The 26,012-nt window shown below is 35.3% G+C and overlaps 1 protein-coding gene across 13 annotated transcripts in view; it reads right to left on the bottom strand.

Moving 5' to 3' along the window:
• The window catches only part of LOC145295484 (serine/threonine-protein kinase B-raf-like), a 235,035-nt gene that overhangs the window by 103,824 nt on the left and 105,199 nt on the right, over positions 1-26,012 (bottom strand). For all 13 annotated transcript variants that reach the window (XM_080141478.1, XM_080141476.1, XM_080141469.1 and 10 more), the window contains exon 2: positions 7,495-7,596. In XM_080141478.1, the coding sequence (XP_079997604.1) occupies positions 7,495-7,596 (102 nt within the window). The remainder of the gene's footprint in view (positions 1-7,494; positions 7,597-26,012) is intronic.

The raw sequence follows: 26,012 nt of genomic DNA, 5'->3' as shown, positions 1-26,012 counted from the left end.
TCGAAGGCCCATGACATCACAAGTCGCATTGGCCAAGACAGATGTTATTTCGAAGGCCCATGACGTCACAAGTCGCATTGGCCAAGACAGATGTTATTTCGAAGCCCCATGACGTCACAAGTCGCATTGGCCAAGACAGCTAATGCATTTGCTTTTTTCACCTCCTTTTCCTCTTTCGTGTTACAGGTTCGAGCATGGCTACTGCAGCTAATTTTTCTTTTTTTCTTTTATGCTCACACAGGTACTCACTGCTATTTTCATTTTTTTTAGGAGGTTGGTTGCTCAATAGCCTTACTATACTACCTCTCCACACCCGTGCAACACCAGGTACCCATGCTAGTTTGTCATAAAATACTCTTAGCTTACCAGATGTATCAGGGAGTCCAAAATAAAAACATTACTACTAATTTTAATAACTGTCCCAGGATATGTTAGATTTATTGAGGTATTACTGGGTCCTTTAATAACTGGATGAAGTTGGACACTAAAATACTTCATAATAATCTTTATCTTGAGACATCTATTGCTATATGTATAGTCGAAAACAAAATTTTTTATCATATATAGTACAATTTTATGAATAAAAATTAATTCATATAATTGAGATAAACTTAGAATTAAATGAAACTGAGAGGGAAGTATTTTATCTTAGTCATAACTACTACTATAAGCAGATGAATATAATGATTAGCTTTTTAAATATTGTTTATAAAACCGTGATAAAAATGGCAAGAGGGTTTTGAAATTAGTAATCGTTGTTTTAGTAAATCACTATCTTTTTTTAAATGTGTGTATGTGTGTGTGAAAATAGGCTTAAGTGAATTTAATATACAAATGAGATGAAAGCAATATAAATAAGTGCTAATTTTGGCATACGGGGAAGTGATGAAATTCAGCTCATTGGAATGCATACTAAGGATTGTGTAAAGAAGGAAAGACAAAAAAATTTTGTGTCTGCCAACTAGTGATGGAAAAGAGACTTTTCTTTTGGCCACAGTTACAGCCAAATTTAATGGCACATCAACCTAAAAAAGAACATTAACATCTTACAAGCTATTTTTTTTTAATTACATTTTCACCCCAAACAAGGCACATTGCCACTTTGATGTAGGGGGCTACTATCAGGGACATAAGCTACAGGGGTACTATGTAGGGAGTTGGGGAGCAAGATGTCAGTTCACGTTACACTTGAACTTCTGCATGTTAGTACAGTTGGGGAAGCAGGAACCCGGAAGGGAATTCCAAAGTCTAGCGGTTCTGGGAAGAAACTACTGGAGTAGAAGGCTCTCTTACATCTAGGGATCTCTACTATGAAGGGGTGGGATTTAGCTGCTTGTCAGGTTTGTCGGGGATATTTACGTCCAGGGGGTACAAGTGCTTGCAGTTCGTCAGAGCATTCACCGTTAAAGTACTTGTAGAACAGGTAGAGGGATGCTACATTTCGTCTATGGGACAGAGGCTGAAGCTTAGTTCAAGACCTATCAGGTTGGTGACTCTTTGAAACCTTGTCTAGGAGTGAGAGACTAGTAGCAGATGCACCAGCCCAAATATGATAACAATACTCCATACATGGGCGAATGGTGGCCTTATAGAGGTACAGGATACTTTCGGACGTTTGTAACTTTATAGTACGGTAGAGAGAACCCACCTTCTTCGCAGCAGTCCTAGCAATGCTTTCAATGTAATTGTTCCAACTCATGTTTACTGTGAACATTAGGCCGAGGAGTTTAAAAGATGCACTTTCAGATAAAGAGTCTTTGGCCATTGCTATTGGTGGTAGAGATGCTTTCTTGTAATTATTGAAGGAAACAAGTTTAATCTGGGCAGCATTGAATGTGACCATCCTTTTTTGTCCCCATTCCATTACAGATTGGAGGCCATCCTCTAGTGTTTCTGCCATTTCTTTAGATATGTGTTCATTTGTTGCATGGTGTCATCAGCATATATACCCATCTCATAGACAATTTTGTTAGAGAGGTCATTTATGAATATTAGAAATAATAGAGGTCTAAGGATAGACCCGCATTTATACAATATTGTTTGGATGTACGACCGTCGAGGATAACCTGGATTTTTCTCTTATCTAAAAAGGATTTAATTATGTTATGTATTCTTCCGCATGATCTGATTTTCCTGAGAAGACCTTCATGCCATACCTTAGATATATCTAGAGCTACTGCTCTACCCTCCCCTGCTTTGTGCAGTGAATGGTATATACTCAGAGATTACAGTTAGAGATTTCAAATTATCCTTGCTCTGGCATGTAGTATTCTGCTGTCTGCTGTGGAACAGGTTTGCCTAAATCCATATTGTTGGTTGGTCAGAAGTTGAGAATCTGTAAGGTGATGGACTAGAGCTTGGTTAATTATGGACTCAAATATTTTGGCAAAAATTGGGAGGAGACTAATGGGGCAATAATTTACTGGGTCAGATCTTTCACCAGAATTCTTGAAAACTGGTACCACAGAAGCAGTTTTCCAGCAGACAGGAAAGCAAGATTCATTAAGGCATTTGTTGTTAAGTTTGGAGAGAACTGGAACTACTTCGGCAGAGCACCTTTTTAATAGTACAGACGGGATGAGATCAGGTCTACATGCTTTTGAAGTGTCAAGATTTTTTATAATAGCATACACCTGAGAAAGAGCGATTTTCAGATCGTCTAGTGTGGCGTCTGTCTGCAAACGAAAGTCAGGGAGGGGGTGGTTAGCAGGGTCCAGTGTGGAGTTGGAGGCAAACCAACTGGCAAGCATGTTAGCCTTTTTGGTTGCTGAGCAAACAACCTCATGATTGTTGGATAGTGGGGGAAGTGTTGATTGCCCATTATTTACTACACTGTCGTAGATTTTCCAGAAGTCACGGGTTCCTAATTTCTGTGCTTCGATGCGTTTTTTTGGTCGATTCAGTAAATCTTTCTTAGCTGTCGCTATTTCTTTCTTACAGTTACTTCTGGCTTCTATATACTTGTGTTTGAACTGGACTTATGTCGGTTAAATCTGCGGTACGCATGCTGCCTTTGCACAATGGCAGCTGCACAAGTAGAAGTAAACCATTGAGGAGAGTTGGGCTTGCTATAAAATTTTCGCGTGGGAAAGTGCTTCAATTGTCGTTTTGAACCATTCAGTGGTCTCATTTGCACAGTAGGAAGTGAAAAGATATTTCCTCATGGGGCATCTCTGATGAGATCTCAGATGGCTTCCAAGTCAGCCTTTTTATAATATCTCGTTGTTTTGAGCAATGGCTCTTCAGTTTTGGCTCTAGAGTTTCAATCATTATCACTACATGATCAGTGTTCCCAAGTGGGCTGTGAGCATTCGTAACTCAATCATCTGGAACTATTATCAGAAACAGATACAGATGTGATGCGTGTTGTTCTTACTCGTCTGGGAAATGGGTTGGAAACGTAACCATCTGTGATAGGGAATGAGATAAAGAGAAGCTATGTGTTGTACTACCAGCTGCGTCTGTGTAAGTAGAAAATCCAAGCCAGTTGTTGTGGTGGACATTGAAGTCCCCAAATACATGCACTTGTGCGCTAGTGTCGAGGGAGAGTGCTGTATCTATGCTGTCAGAGACTTTGTTTATTAGGGTACAGTCCTGGGTCAAGGGAGAGCGGTAGAGAAAATAAAAGTAACTAATTAATTTCAACAAATATGGCAAACAAGCAAATTGATTTGTAACTAATCCTTGAATTCAATGGTTTGTCAATGGACTTGTGAATCATGGCTGAATGATCTGGAATTAATTTATGAATTGTGCGAGATAGATAAAATTAAGTGGGTCTTGCCACTGTGCCTTAAAGGTGCTGCAAGGGAAATGTACCACTAACTATCTAAAGAACAGATTGAGAATATCGAGGAGATAAAGTGAGCCCTCAAAAGCTTATGGAATGGACCCGTTGTTTAGCTCTGGACCATTTTAATAAGTGCTAATTTTGCCTGGAAGAAATCATTGACGGATTTACAATGTTTTGGTAGTACTAGTAGGAGTAGACTTTCTTCCCTTCTTATTGGGCTTTTAAAGGAGGTTTTTATTCAACCTGTTTGGAGTCCAAAGGATTGAATGCTGGTGGTGAGAGTCTCTTTCAAGCTTGGTTTGTCAAGAATCTACCTTCCTCTCTATTATCATGCCTTCTATTAATTCCCACAGCAATCACCTTACTATTTACCATATATACCAACATCCAAAGTCTCAGGACAAACTTTCCTGATGTCCAGTCTTTTCTCTTTTTCAAATTATCCTTGCTCTGGCATGTAGTATTCTGCTGCACGAGATGATGCAATTCATAACTACCTTGTATAAATACATGCTATTGATGTGGTGCCTATGCCAGATGTAATGGAGAGTCAGTAAATGCCCTTCTCTATCAAAGATAAAGCATGCGTAAAATCTGGTGGAAGATGCACAATTCGTTTTAGAATGGGTTGTGTAACTGATGTCCATGGTGTACAAACATTATGGGTTGATAGGACCCTGCAACACATAAGACTTGTGGCCCATTGTAGAGCTGAGCAGTCAAACTGATTGCAAGAGCGACAAGATTGATCCACCATCAGATGGGTGAAAGATTGATCCCTTTCCTGCCACCAACAAGTCCAGACACGCAAAGCCTCTCAGATGAAAGAGCTGATGACAAAGTAGAAAGTTCTGTCACTGAGGTCTCGATTAACAAAAGAAGAAAAACCTCCTCTGATGCGACTCAGAAGTGTGTGGACTAGGATGCAATGACCATTCTGTTCTCTGTCATCATGAGATCAGGAGGTGACGTGATGAAAACAAGGAGAGTTTTTGAAATCAGTAATTATTGTTTTAGCAAAGCACTACTTTTTTTTAAAAATGTGTGTATGAAAACAGTGAATAGGTTTAAGAGGTTGTAATGTTAAATTTAATATGCAAATGAGTTGAAAGCGAGTAATATGAACATGAATTTTGGCATATGGAGGAGTTTAGAATCTGGCTTCTTGGAATGTGTAACTAGGATATTGTGAAGAAAGACAAAAGAACATTTGTGTTTGGCAACTAGTGATAGAAAAGAGACTTGGATGTTGATGATGATTACAGTCAAAGTGTTACGGCAAATTTAATAGCATATCAATCCAAAGTAGAACATTAATATCTTAAAGAAACTTTATGATATATGTCCATAATAAAATAAACTGTCACTGATTATTCATAGATTGCCTATTGCATTCATTTTAACTAGCGAGAACTGTGCAAATTCCACAGGAGACTCATTCATATGTAATATATTGATGTTGGCATTCTGTAGATGTTCAGCGTAAATGGAGACGCTCTGATATTATTGTAGCTTTTTTGTTAAAACTGCAAAAGTAGTTATCTAAGCTAGCAGGGATGCCCAGCATAACCCGGTTGTAAAGTATGCTTACATATGATATTTTAATTCTTGCAGATTTCATATATATTATTATAGAGTTAATGTTCTATCGATTTTTATATAATATACTGTTGCAATTTCAAAAATAAAAAGATATATCCATGACTTGGGTGCATCAGTTTGAATCAAAACCAAAACTAATGAAAAAAATATATGTTCCTTCAGCTATAATCAAAACTGGAACCAAAACGTATGAAGAATTCTTGATAAAATTATTTACAAAAAATAGATGACTTGAGTTCCATCAGCTGAAACCGAAACCAAAACTTATGAAGAATTCTTGGTAAAATTATTTATTAGAAGAAATGGAAGTCCATAACAATTAAACAACAGTCACTCGGATATAGGTGTGACACACAAAATAACACACACCATCCTATTAATATATAGATGAAATGTGATTGCAAGTAAAAAGTAAAATTTTTGAATAAACTAAACTGCTAAGTTCTTAAAAAAGAATAGAAAGTGAAAGTTAAAGCACAAATTTTTGTGAACATTTTTTGTCTTGCCATTAGCAGTAGGACGTTCCATACTTTAAAGAAAGTTCATTAACAAATTTTTATTATATCCTAATATTTTCGCGCATTGCTAAATCAAGAGGTATAAGATCCGACTCAGAAGATTCCAAAATTTCTGACTCAGACTTTTAAAATTCCAAAATATTAAACTTCTTCCCAGTAGAAAATAAAGGAAAATCTAATAACTCAGGAAACTCATTCTTCTTGCTTTTCATTTCTTGATGCTTTTAAATATATAAACGAATAAATTTATATAAAAAATTACGACAATGTTAATTTATATGAATGAATGCAAAAATTTTTGTTTTGTGTTCAAACAAACTTATGAAATGTTTATTATTTAACATTTTCGTTTCAAGTATTTCATTAGCAAGCGGGCAAAGACAGCTAGTAATATATATGAAAAAGGAACAAATCAATTTATATGTTCACCAATATTTCTTCTTTATTTTAAAACTTCCTCAGAATGATTAAATTGGAGAAAATAAAATACCAGTATAATATTTGAAAATATACACGTTGTGAAAAGGATATCTTTGTTTGATTTCAGAATGAAAAAAGGTTGTTGGCATTTCAAAATATGTATGGCGTAGTGAAGTGAGTGAGATTTTTTTAAAACTCATAGTTGTTTAGATATTCAAAAAAGATATGATGCAATTTATGTTCTTTTTTGGAATAAATATAGCCGTTATAATTTAAATGTGGATGTGCAATTGAAATGAATGTACCTTTGTTTTGTTATTTACTGATTATATATATTAATTATTATGGGTAATACTTTTATGGTGTGAGTTAACCTGTGTTTACATTTAAATTCTGTTCTTTTAAAGATGATAAGTTGTAGCAAAATATACAAGTATATTTTCAAATATTGTACTAGTATTTTATTTTCTCCAATTTAATCATCCTGAGGAAGTCTTGAAATAAAGTCGAAATGCAGATGAACATAATTTGGTTTGCTCCTTTTTAATCTCTCCATCTCATCGGAATATTATTTCCTTTATTCTCATCATATATAAAATGTATTATAACTTATGTAAAATCAAAGTAGTTTAAGATAAGGGAAAGTTAGAAAAATGACTAAAAAGCTGCCTTTCATTTGTCTATTATCTCACATTTTCCTCATCAAGTAACAGAGTATTTTTAGATTTATATGCAACTTTTTTATACAGATTCCATATTTTCTTTTTTTATTTTTTGCTTAGCATATCAACCCTTTGGAGTTATTTTAACGCTGAATTCAATCACCTTATACAGTTTCATGTGATTCCCATTTTTAAATAATTAGTCATGATGTAAATGTAGGGTGCACTTTCATGTTATTTTCAAAAAAGAAAATTTCTATTCAACCTAAAGATGGGACCCTGAAAGGTACTGACTGAACACTCTTCAAAGGCACTAAATTTGTGCCACACTGGCTGAATAATTCTGTGTTTTTGCTCAATTCCATCTGCTGAAAGGTGAGTGGCTTTCATTTGAGAATCCCTCTTAGAGATTATGTCTTTTCTTTACTCAAAATTTTCAAATTGAAAGGGTTAGGAATTGAGAACTGATCCACAATAGAAAAGTTTATAGATTACCTACCTGAATGTAGAGTGGATGTGGATGTTGATGTCGCCCAAATTCTTTGTTCATATCCTCCAACTTTTCTTTGGTTAATCGGATCACACTCTGAATATTTTTCAACTGAAAATAACAAAAGAAAAAACATTCTTAGTTACTACTACAACAACACCACCATCATCATGTAAAGCAAATCCAGTTCTGCAACTAATAGAAATAGATATTATTGTTTTATACTAACAGGAAGATCAAAACTGAAGAATATTAATTGGTGTTTAATATCTATTGTTAAAATTTCACAAACACCTGAGGCATCTGGATTTTCACAATTTGTCTACTTTGCATGAACTTAAATATAGTCCACATTATCTACCCTTATGTTTAGCAGCTTGTTTCTAAAATTTATGATGATCACTTAATTAGTTTAAGAGTCAATCTCTACGTTTATCTAACTTTATATAAATAAAACTAGATAGCAAAAGTGTCCACACATTTTCAGCTGCTGAGCTAGCAAAACCAACAAGATATTCGTAATCAGTTATTGAGGATGTTTTACTTGAAGTTTTTATATACTTTAACAATTTTTAAGAGTCATAAAAGTGACCCTTGCCTCTAAAAATTTAAATATTTCCAACTTGTATAAAATTTGAAGTATAGGTTATATCAGAACCAATTAAGAAAGATTTACAAAATTTAAATTTCATCTGAGGAATGTAAGAGCCCCCAAAGCTTCAATAAGATTTGCATTAAATTTGAATAGATATTAGACAAGAATTAAGATTATTGAAAGAATTCTTAGATAAATTTTAGCACTTGAAAGTTCAAATATTTCTGATTTTTATGAAATAACCAGCATAAATATGCTTAAATGTATTTTAATACATGTGGATTACAGAGCCACTTTTCTATTGAATATTATATTGTACCTAATATATAGTACTGATCTCAAAAGTTAATAAATAAAAAAATAAAAAAATGACTTGGGTGCCATCAGCTAGAATCGAAATCAAAGCATTTAACACTCCTGCTACATTCTCTATCGTTTGAGCTATCAACAGATAGATAAGAAAGATTTAAAATTAAACCATTTCAAGCTATTAATGAATTTGTGCATGTGCAAAAACAACAGGAATATGTTGGAAAGCTGAAATGAATATTTTGCATTTTAACTTGCCGACATGTTTCTGTATGCGTTATTCATCCATCCAAAAATGATTTTACTCGTCATAAACCATCCTAAGTGCATGATTACTATTTCCTGTTAATTTCAATGCTATGTGACCAGTAGTTTACGAGTTTATCGGTTAAATATTTTCATAGACACACACACATACATCCACTGTTTTTATTCATATAGACTAAATAAAAGTACAGTTTTTGCTACCAACAAAATAAAAAAAATGGATGAAGGTTTTTCCTATAATATTGAAAGCAGATTACACACGAGAGACAGAAAGGGGGGGGTGCAGCATTCAGAAGAAGGGGTGTATCGTGTTGAGTAAGGACAAGGAATGAAGAGAAAGAGAGAGGGGAGAGTAAAGTGAAAGAAATGATCTCTTTTAGTTTTTAATGTGGGGAAAATCTAGCTCCTAAAAAAGGGGGCACTCTGAATGGGAACAACAACACATAGGAATACAGTAGCCCCAGGATACGTTTTGTTCAGGTTACGATATGGTGGAATACAATATTTTTTTGGTCCCTGGTTATAGTATTTGCCACGCCTTATGGTGTTATTTATGTTATTTGATTATATACATGTGTATTATATACTGTACTGTATTTTGTCACTAATTTTTAATATGTACAGCATAAAATTTTGCTTAGGCCCTGCCATATGGCGATTTCACCTTGCGATCCCAACCCTGGAACAGAATGTTGTATCTCGGGGTTCTACTGTACCTGCATGATTCACAAGTGATGGACAATACATTCAGTTTTGAGAAAAGGAGGAGGTAATAACAGCAAACATTACATTTGTATTACTTTTCAAAAAGTAAGAACTAAAGAGAAAGTCTTTAAATTTCATTTTTATTAAAATATGTTGCAAATGAAGAAAAAGTATCAAAACTGAGGACAATGAATGAGACAGACAACAATAATTGCTTCAGAATTTCTCCAGTTTTGGAGTAATTTTGATAGAAGTTTGTATTCTTATATGAAATTGCATATAACCAGAAATGTAAGTGGCCAATAGCAAAAAGAAAAAAAAAAGAAAATGGCTGAAATTGAGATTAATTACCCCTTGTATGAAATTTAATGTAATCTCATCCTTACATTCTAGCTTTTTAACATAACTAATTGAAAAATATTTTTGCTATAAGACGTAAATTTTGTATTTTTTATGAGGGGGGGGGGCATTTTTTCTATAGTGAAAAAAATAAAATAGTAATTGCTTACCCTACCACTAACCCCAGGTTCGAGTGGAAGCCTCCAACTCCTCAGAAAAAAAAAAAAATTTCCAAAAAAGGGTCAGAATTTGTCTTCCACAGAAAAAAAAAAATTGGTTAAAATGGTAGCATGGTTGGAAATGAAGGGGGTGTGTCATTTTACAGTAAATTCATATGCAAAATTGATCCCCACTTTAAATTCTAAAATGTTTTCTTTCTGATCAGTTTTTCAGAATGCTCCCGCATAACCACTAAAAAAATTACAATCAATACATTTGGAGGAGACGGGTGGGGGGGGGGGCAACAAAAGGTGTTAATCTACAATACTTTTTTTTTCATACTTCATTTTGTCTTTTAAATTCCTTTTTTCATTTTTTGTAAAACGAATGTTCTAAGTTTTTTTTTTGTTTTTTTTAAGAAATAAAGAAAAAAAAGCATGGCTGTTAACAAAACAAAGACCCAAGTGCATATGTGGGAAGTGGGAGTAGGAATTAATTTGTTTGATGAAACAAGCAAAACAAATCAAACCGAGAAAGCGAAAGATAAACAGGGAAAAATAAATATATATCTAGAAAGTAGAATGAGAAATAGAAATAAAATCAGCCAAACGATAAAAAATAAGGGTGTTTCAGCAGAAATCAGTCATTACATAAAGAACTCCCCACACCATATTCTTTTCTGATTTATAAAAAAGCAGAGATCTCATATCCCTGATGTACGTTTCTGATTTTGTACTCAACTTGTATACATCTCTTTGTTGTGTTGCAAGGAGTTGCAATGGGTTGCAGCAAAGAAATGCTTTATGTTGATTTAGTGCTTGTCAGTGAAACAACAGCTTTAGTCATTAAGTTAGACTTGAAGAAAATCTATGAAAAGTAATGGTGTGAAGTGAATCTTACCAAAACCAATGATCTGTGGTTGTAGTGTTGGAAAGCTCCAAAAAGAGAAAAGTTGCTCTGTTCAATTTGTAGAAAGGGAATTGGAAGCAACTCAATTTTTTATGGTACTTGTAAACCATTGGGTACAAAAGTTTAGTGCAATTACTGGTTGGTTGAGAAATGATAACCAGTTTATGTGCAAGAAGTGTAAGACAATAGAGATGGATAAGAACTCCGAAGTCGAGAAATGCATATTTGGATGGCAAAGATATTCAAGTTGTTGAAACACAGTGAAGAACTGGTGTGATTGCCAGAGTTACAACTGGATGAAGCAAGTTCAGGGAACTTTTGCAAGTACTATCAATAGGATGTTATTGCGGTCGACCAAGAAAAAGAGTTTATCAAATATGTGTATGCAGTGTGTTTATGTTGAAACCTAGCCAGTGGAGGTTGCGGATATGTTGCATGGAGAGAAATATGTGAATAATACAATGGATATGTGATGCGAGTTTTAAAGACAAGCTTAAATCTAATGACCTCAAAGGAAGATTAAATCTAGATAGCATAAAGAAATGTGTGCAGAACAGGAGATTTCATTTATATGGTAATATTAAAAAGGGTTCTAAGATTAGAGGTAGTAGAGAAATTCCAAGGAAAACATGGAAATGATAAGGATGCATTTCAGAGAAACAAGGATAAATAAAGACTTGTTTAGAGATACATAAGTTTGCAAGTCACTTTCTAAAAGCTGTCCAACCCATGCTAGAACGTAAAGCAGGTGTTAAACTTAACATGATGAATATTTATGCCACTTGGTAAATCTTGGGAAGCCATTTTTTTTTTTACTACCAAGGACTTAAAGTCGTGAGCAGAGACTTCTTTATCAACCAAGCAAGATGGTTAGCTTTGAAGATTCACTGGTAGCAGGGACAGAATTGCCATGTACTGATAATCAACAAGATACATATTATACACACATTCGATGCAGTGGTGGATCTGCTAATAAAGCTTCAGCGCCATCTCACCCTAATAGGAAACAAAAAAATAATTTGTTTGCTTTTTGGTTTCTAAAGTATTTTTAAAAAATTAAAATAAAGCTATTTTATTGATTGAATCATAAACAAATGAATTGAAAATGTTATCAACATTATAGAATATATTTTAGAATCATTTGATATAACCTGAAAATGTACCTACACTTAATCAAGCTCCAATTTTTATTGGAAGGTTGCAATACTTGAACTGTCAGCGGGAAGTTATTTTTTCAACCACTTTAACCCTACCTATTTTCTACCATTTGGGTCACAAGAGCAGCAGCAACTCTCCAGATTCTTATTGGATGTTTGCTATTGATCTTGGTTCCAAAGAAACCTTAAAACAATTTGATTTTCAAAGAATCCCTACAAGTAAGTTCACCATTGACTTGATGTATTAATATTAATATTAACAATACAGGAAATATGGGATAAATTTGATAATTGTTTTGATATTCCTACATTTATTGTAGTATTTAATGGCAATAAAGTGCAACGGATAGCTGTTTCTGTAAACTATTGGTGAGTTTGGAAGACTAGAAAGCATTGGAATATTTGAAGAGAGTGATCTGGATGATGATTCATGCCAAATTAAAAAATTTGGAAATCTTAGCTGCACCTTAGTGCTCCTTAAGGCTGTAAGATTTGAGTGGAGATGTGGAAACAGTAGTTAGTAAGACAAATCATAGCAGGCATTGTGTGTCTACATAAAGAAAAAATCATTGAGAAACTGTAAAAGAAAAGATGTGATAAAATTCAGACAATGTTAATCATGGCAAGAAATCCGAGTAGCAGTTCTGAAGAAATTGCTGAATAGGGATCTTTGTTACTCTTCATGTAAGAGTTAAAAAGATCAACTACTCACTGCCATAGCCATAGACAACTGCCAAGGTCAAACATCCGGTAAAGTCAAAGATGCTAAAGTTCTGCTAGGATCAGTTGCATAATGTGCAGAACAACAGGTGGGTAGCCTACAGTTCTGCACAAAGTCCTGTGCATTATAAAAGGTGTATTTGCAGCAAAGGTTACATCATATTGTCTCCATCTTCAAAAAGAAGCCTAAACTCAATTCAAATAGTTACACTGAGTTGCTGTTCACTGTTGCTAAGCTTTGGCTGGAGAGTATTTGTGGAAAAGTTGTACAAGTGGCAGCAAGACTCAGCTCCAGGTCACATTTCCAGGAAAACATAAAAATGAACGAGAACTCCCACAATTTCAGTCCCAACATCTAGCCCCCACTCCCAACTTGCCTGACTGCAATCCCATGGATTATTACGTGTTGGGAAGTTAAGAGGCACTAACCATATTGCTTGCAACACCAAGCATGAGCAAATTAACAGGATCAAACAGTGTTGAGGCATCCTTTATAAAGCATTGAAAGCTGCATGCTCCAGGTTCTCTCTAGAAGTTGTGATGAAGGCTCAGAACGGCCCCTTCAAGTGAGCTGTATTCAACAAAAGATCCTTTAAAACATGTACTTTGAATCTTGAGAATGCATCAATTATTAGATATAAGATATGTTATTCTTTTCCAAAAAGTGTCAAATTTATTCTGAACATTCTGTATAGTAGTATTAATATTGGTAGATGATAACATTCTGAAATAGAATGATCACCGAAGTTAAGCAACATTAAGTCTGGTCAGTACTTTAATAATTGAAATAAGTTTGTTAGTGGAAATGACTGTGAAATCATCTCTCCTTCCCTTAGTTATGGATAACACAATAGACTAGATTCCTAAGTCTTGCTTGGGCAACAAATCTAGAAAAGAGTAAACTGAAATGACACAAGTTTTTCTCTCCACTCTCCATGTATTTTTTTTTTTTTTTTTTTTTTTTACACAGTGGTCACCACTTATCAAGGCCCGGAAGCTACTCAGGGATAAGGGTTATTGCAAGTACATTATGTTAGTGTGGAGATTTGATGAAGTGTTTACTTAAGGGGCGGTTCATTAGGAATTTGTTAACGTTGGACTTGAAGACATCCAAGTTGTAGTCAGGTGGGAAGCAGGCAGACGGAACAGAGTTCCACAGGCGTGCAGTTCTAAGAAAGAAGCTTTGTTCATGGAATCTACGTTTTGATTTAGGCACAGATAAAGAGTGGGGGAAATTTTTCACGGTGGATTCAGCTAGACGGGTGTTTTTCGTGAAAGATTGGTGAGGGGGGACCAGAGATTGGAGTTAAGACGAGCACCTGCCATGGAAATAGCGATAAAACAAGGATAGGCTCGCAACGTCTCTTCTGTGGGAGAGAGGTTGCAGGGTAGAGAAAAGGGCATCCCCCACTAAGCCACGAAGTCTATTTTGTACTCTGTCAAGGCAGGATAGGCTGTTTTTAGCAGCTCCTGCCCAGATATGGCAGCAGTATTCCATCCTTGGACGTACTTGGCTTTTATATAGATAGAGAATTGCATCAGTAGTGAGATATCTTCTGAAGCGGTAGAAGGATCCCACCATCTTTCCAGCGACCTTGGCAACAGACTTGATGTACGTGTTCCATTTCAGGAGTAAATGTCAAACCCAGAAGCTTGTCAAAACATGGGGCCTCTCCCAGACGAGAGCCATCCATCCCAATTGATGCCAGCTGGGGATCAGAGTGTTGATGATGTAAGGATAGGAGTTTGTATCTGGCGGCTTTGGATTTACTGTTGAATGTAGGCAATGTCAGGTCATATGACTGAGGACAGCTTGTGAATTTAATTCCCTTGAAACATTTTCCTTTGGAGGAAGCCAGCTCAACCCAATCAGAGTGGATGTCACACTAGATAAGTAATGTAAGTATGGCTGAAGGACTTTGCAATTTTGCTTCACTATAAATTCTTCAGACACTTATTTAAAGAGTATTGATCATTTATAGACAAAAGGCACAGGCCAGTTAGTAAAGTCAGACTCCAAAGTTGAAAACCATTTTAAAAAAATATTTTAATTTCATATTGTGCTTCAACATTTAAATCAAAAAATAGGAGGAAAATAAAAGATATAGATTTTTAATGAAATTATTTAACAATCTATATATCTATAAGAGTGAAATTGTCTGTGTGTGGGTGTGTCTATGTATGTATATTTCCCTACCAACTACTCTGTCAATTTTCAGTCTACCGACTTGAGATTTGACATAATGGGTATTGAGATTTGGGAAAATCTTTTTAATTGGTTTTCAGCTAGAAATTTGGCTGTCAAGGGGTCAAAGTTCACAATTTGACCTTTGAAAACTCTACCAAACTCCTTCACCAATTTTGGATCTAAACACTTGAAATTTTAGATGTAGGTTACTTAGACATGGATCAAACTTTTTAATTTGATTTGAGCCCAAAGCAATAAATGTCAAAGGGTCAAAATTGGGTTCAAAGTTTAAAAAAATTAACCTCTATGGTCTCTACCAAATTACTCAGCTAATTTTTGGTCTAAACATTTGAAATTTTACATAAAGTGTTTTCAGACATAGGGCAAGTTTTAATCGTTTTTTGGCCAAAAATTTGGGTGCCAAAGTTGAAAAGATTTGACACTTGCGGTCTCTAGCAAACTATTCAACCAATTTTGGGTCTAAACATTTGAAATTTTACATAAAGGGTATTCAGACATGCGTCAAGCTTTTTAATCAGGTTTTTGGGCGAAAATTTGGCTGTCAAGAGGTCAAAGTTGAAAGAGTTGATCTTTGCAGACTCTACCAAACTCCTCCGCTAATTTGGTTCTAAACACTTGAAACTTTAGATGTAGATTACCTGGACAGGAGTCAGACTTTTAAATATATATATGCACATAAGGTTATGAACAGTACATACAGCCCGAGCAAAGCTGGGCTAAACTGCTAGTATATATATATACATATATATATATTTAAATAAGAGGGTGGTCACCAACAATGTGAATTTTTTAACATTATTTTATTATTCCGTGTTTTGGTTTTTCATTGAAAATTATGTTTAGATCATTGTAATAATGTTTTTAAATCATTGAAATCGTTCTTAATGCGTTCCAAACGTTCTGTGAAGCGTCCTCTTCAGAAAGTATTTAAAATGTTTAGAATATATTCAAGATCTGTTAAAAATGTAAAAGAACATTTTCGTAGTTCATTTGAAATGTTTCCGAGAGGTGGAAACATGTGTAAATGATTCTACTTTTCATTGGTATGTTCAATTTTTATTACTGGTTCATTGGGCTGGACTGCGGTCACTGCGGTTTTATGTTTCTCTCTCTCTCTCTCTGCTTGTGTTTCTATTTATCTTTCTTTGTTTTTTCTCATTTTTTTCCTTTTTTAGTCTTACTTGAATGGGGGTGAGAGGCCATTGGTACTTGGTCAACTGGGTGCATAGGGTCGGATGTGTGTGTGTGTTTTCTTTTATTGGTTTGAAGAATGTATGTTCCGTTTTATAGTATTATAAAGTTAGTTACCTTCCTAGGGAAGCAAATGTGACCCAAGGTCGTTACTAATTTTTAAGCTCCAAATCAATTTGTTGAGCTTTGCATTATTCAGATAAGATTTGATCTTATTCTCTTCCCTTTAACTGTTATGTTATAAAAAATATATAACAAATAAGCCACAAAGAATTTTTCACATTTCATCCATCAGGTTAAAATGATTACCTATGCAAAAGATTTTATGCAGCTAAACTGTCATATTTTCATAACTTACTACCTAGCTTTTCATACTAAAAATCTGTACAGAAAATATATCTTTTCATAACATTTTATGTGGATACATGAAGTAACTATATATATTTTTTTTATTATCGTTTTATCAACGATCCGATATGAAATTATCAGATCGTTAATACAATTCGGTAATCGAAACGTGTAACTAAGTAGATAAAATGGTAATAAATATATATATACATTTGCTCTGCAATAGTATTGAGAACTCTTGCCAGGTTTTTACTCATTACCATTTTTACTAAATATATAGCTAAATTATTTCATTAAAAATGTTCAAGGAAATAGATAAATGTAATGGTGTCTTGTTAAAGAAACAAAAATTTATATACCATATATACTTGTGTGTAAGTCGATCCTTTTTCATTTTTTATTTGTTTAACCTTTTTTTCTTTTTTTTTTCTTTTCTTTTTTATTATTTATTTCTCTTCTTAGTGAGAAGATTTGGAGTGAGTAAAAAAGAAAAGAAAAAGAAAACATAAAAAGTGAAAAGAAATCGACTTATACACAACTATATAAAAGTGAATGTGTCTGTGTGTGTATGAGGAAAACTCTCAACCTATATACTCAACGAATATTTGATTCCCAGACTTGAAATTTGGTATATAGGGTATTCAGACATGGAAAATTTTAACTGGTTTTCATCTGGAAAAAAAAAGGGCTGCTAAAGGGTCAAAATTTAAAAAACCTGGTACTTGGAGGGGGGGGATATCAGATTTTTATTATTTTTGTCAACTGTTTCACAACTGTGAGTGCACAGTCGTGGAACAGGATAGCTTCCTTATGTCAATAAGTAGGTTTGAAAACACTTTTTAACGAGCATGGCAGGCTGGTTTAATGGTTACCGTACTTAACTTACTGTCTTTGTTTTAGTTTTGATCTCAGCTTGAGTTTTTTTTTTTTTATTACGTGAACTGTTTAGATAAAAAGTAATACTTGCATGCACACGTCTCAGTTTCTTTCTGTTTTTTTTACTTCATTTTGGTTTTTAAAGGAATCTAATATTACGTTTAATACCTATGGTATTTCTGTTTACAATAAATAAGAAATATGCATTAATTAAAATATTATATTTATGTGAGTGCCAGGTGGCCTGCAAGTAAATAAATTTTTTAAAATCCTCATTAAGAGGACTTATCTGAGCTCTCTGATCTAGGTGGTCAGCTTTTTTTAGTGGAATTATGATTGGTTAACACGACGGATCCTGACCAGATCGGCATCGTTTTCAAGCTCGATGTCTTGGACGACAAATATCGAAAAATTGGCCAAAAATATTAATTTCTTCACTCTTAACTCAGCTGTTTTGCACAAGATGGGGCAATTTTTGCATCAACATTTTCGCAAAGTCATCGTCTTGGTTAGATAGACTATGCTTAATTTCAATGCTCGGGACTTCCGGTTGGCTAAGACGTCACATTTCTTTTAACTTTTTTTTTCTCTTTTACATTACAGGTTCGAGCCTGCCTGCCTACTACCACTTTTTTTTTTTAAACATCTCTCCACCCGGGCTGCTTACTGTTGTTTTGGCCCCCATCCCCACTACCATTTTCTACACCACCTACGCAATGTCGGGAACCTCCTTTGCATTACAGGTTCGATCCTGCCTGCCTATTACCACTTTTTATTTTATTTTGTTTTTAAACACCTCTTTCCACCCGGGCTACCTACTGTTGTCTTGATCCCCTTCCACCACTACTACCACTACACACGTGTGTCAGGCTTCTCACGTCAGTTAGATTCCAGGAGACGTTTTCTAATACTTCCTAGATTGTAATACTTCAGATTTGCAAATGGACATTGTCTCTATCTTTTTTTGATTGAGTTTTAAAAAATTCTCTTGTTTCAAGCGTTTATCATTTTCGTATAAATAAAGCAAAACTAATCGGACGCTGGTGCCAACTCTCAGCCTTCGCTTGGGTAGTATCTGTTCTGTAATTGGTCTTTGGTCAATGTAGGGGAAACCCTTCATACTGAGACAATTACTATTTATTTGGATACTGCCAGAGTGCCCTCTTTTTTGTTGAGGGGGGGGGTAAGTGCTTTTCCCCCACATTAAAAACAATCTTCGTGGAAATCAACATTTCTGTAAGTCATCAACACTATTTCTGCAAGTCATCTTTTTGATTGACTACGTAAAATTTGAACGCCTTACACTTCCAGTCAGGAGTAGGGGTAAGATGTCAGGTTTTCTTTGACTTTCTTTTCCGCCTTTGCGTTGTGGGCTCAAGCTTGCCTGTCTACTACTTTTTTTTTTTTTTTTTACACCTTCAATCACCCGAGCAACGCCAGACACTCAGACTAGTTTATATATATAAAAGACAAAATGTGTGGGTGTTTATGTGTGTACTTTTTTTGTATATCTGGCAAAGGTATTTTTGGGGAGTGCTCGGAGGGGGGGGGGTACAATTTCTTAGAACTTTTTATATACTCCCTAGATTATAATATCTACGATTTGCAAAGGGACATCGCATCTTTTATTTCATAAAATTCCCGCTATTCTGTTTTCTCTTGTGTTTTTCGTATAAAAGCAAAACTAAATCAAAAGCAAAGTTGTGTTCTCGGCCTTTCATGCAGGGACGTCCAGTAAGCAACAAGCTTTGATCAATGTGGGGAAAAACCGTCATATCAGATAATTGCTACTTATTTAGACACTCCTCTTTTATGGGGAGCTGATTTTCCCCAACATCTTGGAGAAACAAACAAATATGCAGAAAGCTGCAAGCTTATAACTGGTTTGCAGCCAAAGTTAAGTGCATGATGTTTATGCACCTGTGTCAACTCATTTACTTAACTTTTTAATTGTTTCATTTCAATGATTCTCACTTCCAATTCCCTCTTAGCGTCACGGTAAGAGATCATGTTTTCTTTCGCTTTCTTTTCTGCCTTCGCCTCAAGGCTTCGGGTTCGAGCCTACCTGCCTACTAACACTTTTTTTTCCTTCCACACACACACACACAGACAGACCGACAAACACCCGGGAACTCCCGCTAGTCTATATATATATATATATATATATATATATATATATATATATAAAAGGCAAAATGTGTGTTAGTGTGTGCACATTTTGTGTATTCCGGCAAAGGCTTTTTTGGGGTAGTACTCGAGGGTGGGGGTGGGGGGGGGTCACTGTTTCTTAAAATTTTTTATAAATTTTATAATATCTACGATTTACGAAAGGACATTGTGTGTATCTTTTATTTGGGCAACTTTTACACGCTATTTTCACAGTATTTCTTAGTCTCAGTGGGCTTTTTTGGGGGCTTTTTCGTATAAAAAAGCAAAACTGAATTCGTAACAAAGGCGTCTGTCTACCTGGCACTCGTGCCGGGAGGTCCAGAAAAGCAATCAGCTTTGATCAATGTGGGGGAAACCTCTTATATCAGACAATTGCTATTCATTTGAACACTCCCCTTTTTATGGGGAGCTAGTTTTCCCCAACATCTTGGGAAAACTGAGTTAAGTGCGGGATTTCATTCCCCTATGGCGTGATGTTTGACCTCATCAAATTTACGCACCTGTTATTTAACGTTTTTATTCATTAAATTAGAATGCTTTTCAGTTCCTGTCTCGTCATGGCTAAGATGTCAGGTTTTTTCACACTTTCTTTTCCACCTTCGCCTCAAGGCTTCAGGTTCGAGCCTACCTGCCTTCCAAAACTTCTTTTCTTTTACACTGACAAACACCCGGGCAACGCCGCACATCCACGCTAGTATATATATCTATAAATATAAAAGCGAAAATGTGTATGTATGTATGTATGTTCGCTTTTTGTGTATGTCTGTAAAAGGCTTTTTTCCGAGAAGCGGTCGGTCGGCTCACAACTTCTTAAAACTTTTTATATCATATATATATCATAATATCTACGAGTTAACAACGGACGTCACCTGTCGAATTTGAAAAGATAAATATTCAACATTTTTTGCTCGCCGCATGTGGATTAGGCTTTTTCGTATAATAAAAGCGATACTAATTCTGGCAATATTTTTTTCCAGTCGCGATCGCCGGAAATGTTCGAAAGCAATCAGTTTTAATCAATGTGGAAATTTTCCTTATATCAGAATATTGCTATTCAAAGTTAACCTCATTAAGTCATTAAAACGTCCACCTGCCAATTCTAAATAGTTAAATGAATTCAAACGTGTTTCCGTTAGTATTTCGTGGTGGCCCAATTGTTAACGTTGCACTTTTCTTTGTTGACACTTTAATTTCCAACTTTGCCTCAAGGTTTCGGGTTCTGTCCTCATACTCACCTACCAAAACTTTTTTTTTTTATTTTACCCCTCCCCAGTTTTGATTTACCCAAAACCACACACAGCTCCAAACACCTGGGCAGCACCAGTACCCGCCGCTAGTCTATATATATACAAGCGAAAATGTGTGTATGTATGTATGTATGTATGTGTGTGTGTGTGTGTGTGTGTGTGTTCGCTTTTTGTGTATGTCTACAAAAGGCTTTTTTCGCTGTGATTCTCGGATGGCTCACTCCTTAAAACTTTTTTATATGCTGTCAAAATAATAATATCTACAACTAAGGAACTCGGGTCGCAGCTATCTTTAATTTACCCGACTTTTACAAGCTATTTTCGAGATATTTTTTGATCGCCGCGTAGCGGGGAAAACAGAAACTGGCTTCCAGCGCAAAACTAGGTCAAACATCACACGACTTTCTTGCACCTTCTAATTTTACTTTATAAACGTCAACTTAAGTTATTAATTCATCTACTCCCGTGGTCGAGATGGTTAGGTCGCGTTTTTTTTTTTTTTTTCATTTCGTTTCCACCTCCGCGTCAAAGGTTCGAAGTTCAAGCCTACCTTTCTACTAAGACTTTTTTTCTTTTACACCTCCAAACACCCGGCCAACGTTTTTTTTTTTAAACAGTGTTGTTTTGATACCCCACCAACACACACACCTCGAAACACCCGGGCAACACCGGGTACCCCCCGCTAGTCTATAAATATAAAAGCGAAAAGTATGTATGTATGTGTGTTTGCTTTTTCTGTGTGTCTACAAAAGGCTTTTTTCAGAGAAGCGGTCGCTCGCTTCACAACTTTTTAAAACTTTTTATATCACATATAAATCGTAATATCTCACAGTAAACAACAAAGCTCGCCTGTCTATTTAATTTGCTCGATTTCGGGAAGATAAATATTCAACATTTGTTACTCGCCGCATGTGAGTTAGTCTTTTTCCTATAACATCTTGGGGGGGGAAAAAATGCGTTCAGCAGTAAATGAAATCCCGCAGTCAAACTTGACCTCATTAACTCATTAAAACGGGCACCTGCTAAATCCAAGTAATTAAATAAATTCAAACATGTTTCCGTTAGCATGTCGCGGTGGGGCAATGGTTAACGTCGCACGTTTTTTTGTTTTCACACTTTAATTTACAACTTTGCCTCAAGGGTTCGGGTTCGATCCTCATACGTTTTTAACCCCCCCTCCCGGGCAACGCCGGGTACCCCTCGCTAGTATATATATAAAAGGCAAATGCGTCCCGCGCATTTTTGTATGTCCAAAAAAGGCTTTTTTCGCCGATGTTTCCGGAGTCGTTACTATCGTTTAGAAGTGTTTATATACCCCCTAAATAATATTTGGGAACGCGCGTTGCGTCTAGATTTATTTACAGTGACTTTTACAAAATTATTGCTATTTTAGCTTCTCACGTGTTGATTTGGCTTTTTCGTATAAAAGCAAAACTAATTCAAATCTAAGACACTGTTCTCAGCAAAGTCCAGAAGCAATCAGCTTTAATGTGAGGAAAATTCCTTATATCAGACGATTGCTATTCAATTTGGACAATCCCCTTTTGATGGGGAACTGGTTTTTCCCCAACATCTTGGGAAACAAATGGTGGTCGCCTCTCTATTTAATTTGCCCGACTTTGAAACGTTAAATATTCGACATTTTCGGATCGGCACGTGTTACTTTCGTTTTTCGGTATAAAAAAAGCGAAACTCGATTCGAATCACTGGCCCAAGGCCAGTGGTCTCTAGAAAGCGATTTAACGTTTGGTCAATGTCAGCTTATCGTCATATCAGACAGTTGCTTTCATTTCGAGACGAGACACTCCCCCCTAATAAACAGGGAGCTGGTTTCCCCCAAAGTTAGGTAAAAACAAACAAACCGGGTTATTGACTTCATTAAAAACTGTCCCGCAGAAAATGTTAACTGCTGAATAGCTATTGCTTATGATCGCCGCACGTGCATTAAGCTTTTTCGTATAAAAAAAAGCCAACAGACTCGCACTCAAAGTTCATGTCATTGATTCGTCAAAAACGGGCACCTGCCAGGTCGCACGTTTTTTTTTTTTTCACACTTTACTATTTTCCAACTGCGTGTCAAGGCTTTGTTTTTAAACAACCAATGATTTTTCTTTTCATTTACCCAAAAAACACACACCTACAAACACCCGGGCAATGCCGGATACCCCCCGCTAGTATATATATAAAGGGCAAAATGTGTGTGTGTTTGTATGCCTCACAAAAACTTTCGACGCATGTGACAAATCCTCACGAGATCGGTATCGTTTTCAAGCTCGATCCTCTGGACAACAAATATAGAAAAATTGTCCAAAAACATTCTTTCTTTCACCATCAACTGGGCAGTTTTGTACAAGGAGGGGCTGCTCTTTTCACCAACATTTTAGCAATTCATCGTCACTATTGGATTGACTATGCTTAATTTCAACACTTGACTTCCGGTTTCGCAATGGAGACATCGGCTAAGACGTTAATTTTTTTTTTTTTTGCCTTCTTCGCATTACAGGTTCGAGCCTGTTTGCCTACTACCACTTTTTTTTTTTTTTTTTTTAAACCTCTCTCCACCCAGGCTGGATACTATTGTTTTGATTTCCCCCACCCTGCTACTACCACTTTTGTTTACCCCCCCCCTGTTCCTTACTCCACACACTTGGGCAACACGGGGGAACCCTGCTAGTCTATAATATAAAAGGCAAAATGTGTGTGTATGTGTGTCTCACAAAATTTTTCTCAGCTGCATTGGACCGGGTCGATACTGGTACCATCTGAAAGAGCGATGTCTCGCTCAAATAATATGTGAGAATTAGAAAAAATGCTCAATTATTTTGTATAGAAATAAACGTTAATAACAATGAAGGATCGGAAAAATCGTTCCTTTATAAACGACTCGACAAGTACACATGTGTGTCAGACATTCTTTCTTGAATTGATTTAAATAAAAAAGAAAAAAAACATTTCGTTGACAGCATTGTGGGGCAGTGGGTAACGAAGTCTGATCGTAAGCTTTTAGTTTTCATGTTCAAGCCCACGTAACGGTGATCTATTTTTTTTTTAAACAGGGTTTTCTTTAAGTTTTAACATTTAAACAAGGTTAGATAACATTTTTCTCACGTAATGTGATTTTTTTTCCTTTTAAAAAAATAAACTGAATTATTTTCAAGTTTGCTTAAACTAGTTTTCAGTTTTTTTTTGTTTTTTTTTATTTAAAAATTTTTTTTTTTTTTTTTTTACACACCTCTCTCCACCCGGGCTGCATCTAATTTTATTTTTTCTGTAGGTTGTTCAATATCCTTACTACACCACCTCTTGACACCCGGGCAATGCCGGGTACCCTCACTAGTCTATTATATAAATCTCACCTGTTTGTTAATGTGTATGTTTGTATGTCTCACTAAAACTTTTGACACACATGACCAACACTGACTGGTATAATTTGAAAGCTCAGTCTCTTGGATGACAAATATACAAAAATTGGCCAAAAACATTAAATCTTCCGTCAACTAGACTGTTTTTTTTACAAGGAGGAGGTCAGTTTTTTCGCCGACATTTTTGCAAAGTCATCATATGCCTTGCAATGACTAAGCTTAATTTGAATGTTGACGTATGTCACGGTGGGCACAACAACTAAACCATTCGCTTTTTTCGTTTCCTTTTCCTCTTTATGTTACAGGTTCAAGTCTGCCTGCCTACTACTTTTTTTTTTGTGCTTGCACGGGTACTCACTATTTACATTTTTTTTTTAGGCTCCATTGATCAATACCCTTACCATAAAACCTCTCCACACCCGGGCAACCCCTGCTAGTATGAAATAAATCTCAATAATATTTCATTTACAACAGATTGACCTCCAGTTCTTAAAAATGATAATGATGAATAACATTAATTTATAACCAGTTTTTTTTACTAAAAGCCCTTGTTTGGAGATGTCCACAAGCGTAAAAGCCACACATAAACGAGAATCGTGGAGACCATCCACAGTTATGTCAACAATAAGTCTGATATCCAACTTTGAACAAGGATCAAAGTGCAGTATCCAATTTTCACAGAAGGCCATCCCAAGTATTACTTCCTCCTTTCAGAAGCGGCAAAGAATTTGTCTTTCATTTGAAATGTCAATCGGTAGAGAGAATTCTGACATGCCTAACCAGGTTATTTTTGCAACCAATGTGCTGCCTTTTTAGGCAGCTGGATTCCCATGATAAACTGACCCTGCAGAGAACTGATAAACAAATCCTTTCAAACATTATCTTCTTCATCGCCTGTCACCTGAGATACTCTCATTTGCAAAGGAATGCTGACAAAATTATACAATGGATTCCATCCAGTGCCCCCTTCTTTGATAAGTTAAAATTTCCTTTCGTAAAAAAAACCAAAAAAACCTCATGTCTTATTTTATCCCTGTGAGACGAGAAAGGATTACTTTCTCGTCTCACAGGGATAAAATAAGACAAAATTTCATTAACCTAACGTTAACAAACATAGCAACCAACTATGTTCCAATCACAATATTTTAGTCACATTTAATGTAGAAAGATTTGTTTCCTTAAAAAAACATTTAAAATATGAGTCACAGAAAAAAGTGTAGTATCTGTCCTAAGACTGGGAGAATTGTCATTCAGTAATGGTTACATAGCAGATTAAGCTAGATTTTGTGTCACATCCAAATTTGAAGAAAATAACAAATCCAAGTCAATAAATTGAAAATAAATATGTACATTTTTTTTTTATCTAGAGACTATGTTGGCTAAACTTTGAAAATTAATGTGAAAAATAACATCCAAGTCGGTTGAATACTAGTCAGCATTTATTATGAAGCAACTGCATATAGAGCAGCTTTTACTTGCAATTATGAGCAAACAATTTTATATTACAAGGATTCAAAAAGTCTGAAACAATCATTACTCAAACGGACTGAAAACAAATACTTTAGTTTTTATATTTTACAACTAACTGCACTACCCAGCATTATATAAGAGTTGATTTTGTTTTTTCTTTAATTTTTCAAACACATAAATACTTTAAATATTTTTTAAACTCTTAATTTTATAAATGATAAGATAAGAGCCAAGCAAATTGCTAGAAAATGTGATGAATGCAAAGAAGGGGGGGGGGCTAGCCACATATTTATTGTATGGAATGTGAGAAGGGAAGAAAGCGAATACTAATTAGTCTCTCCCATGAATATTTTACCTCACCTTATGTTAATTTTTTTCAAATAGGATTTTTTAAAAAGTTTGTTTCAATACTTTATGCTATCATATTTTTTTCTTCATTAAATAATAAACTAATAATAAAAGTCAGCCATAACTGAGTAAAAGTCTTAAGTAATT

This window comes from Euprymna scolopes, chromosome 2 (assembly GCF_053919585.1).
Source record: "Euprymna scolopes isolate OS-2025 chromosome 2, ASM5391958v1, whole genome shotgun sequence".
Taxonomy (NCBI): domain Eukaryota; kingdom Metazoa; phylum Mollusca; class Cephalopoda; order Sepiida; family Sepiolidae; genus Euprymna; species Euprymna scolopes.
The sequence above is the reverse complement of the archived record's forward strand: the minus strand, read 5'-3'. Positions and strand labels throughout refer to the sequence as shown.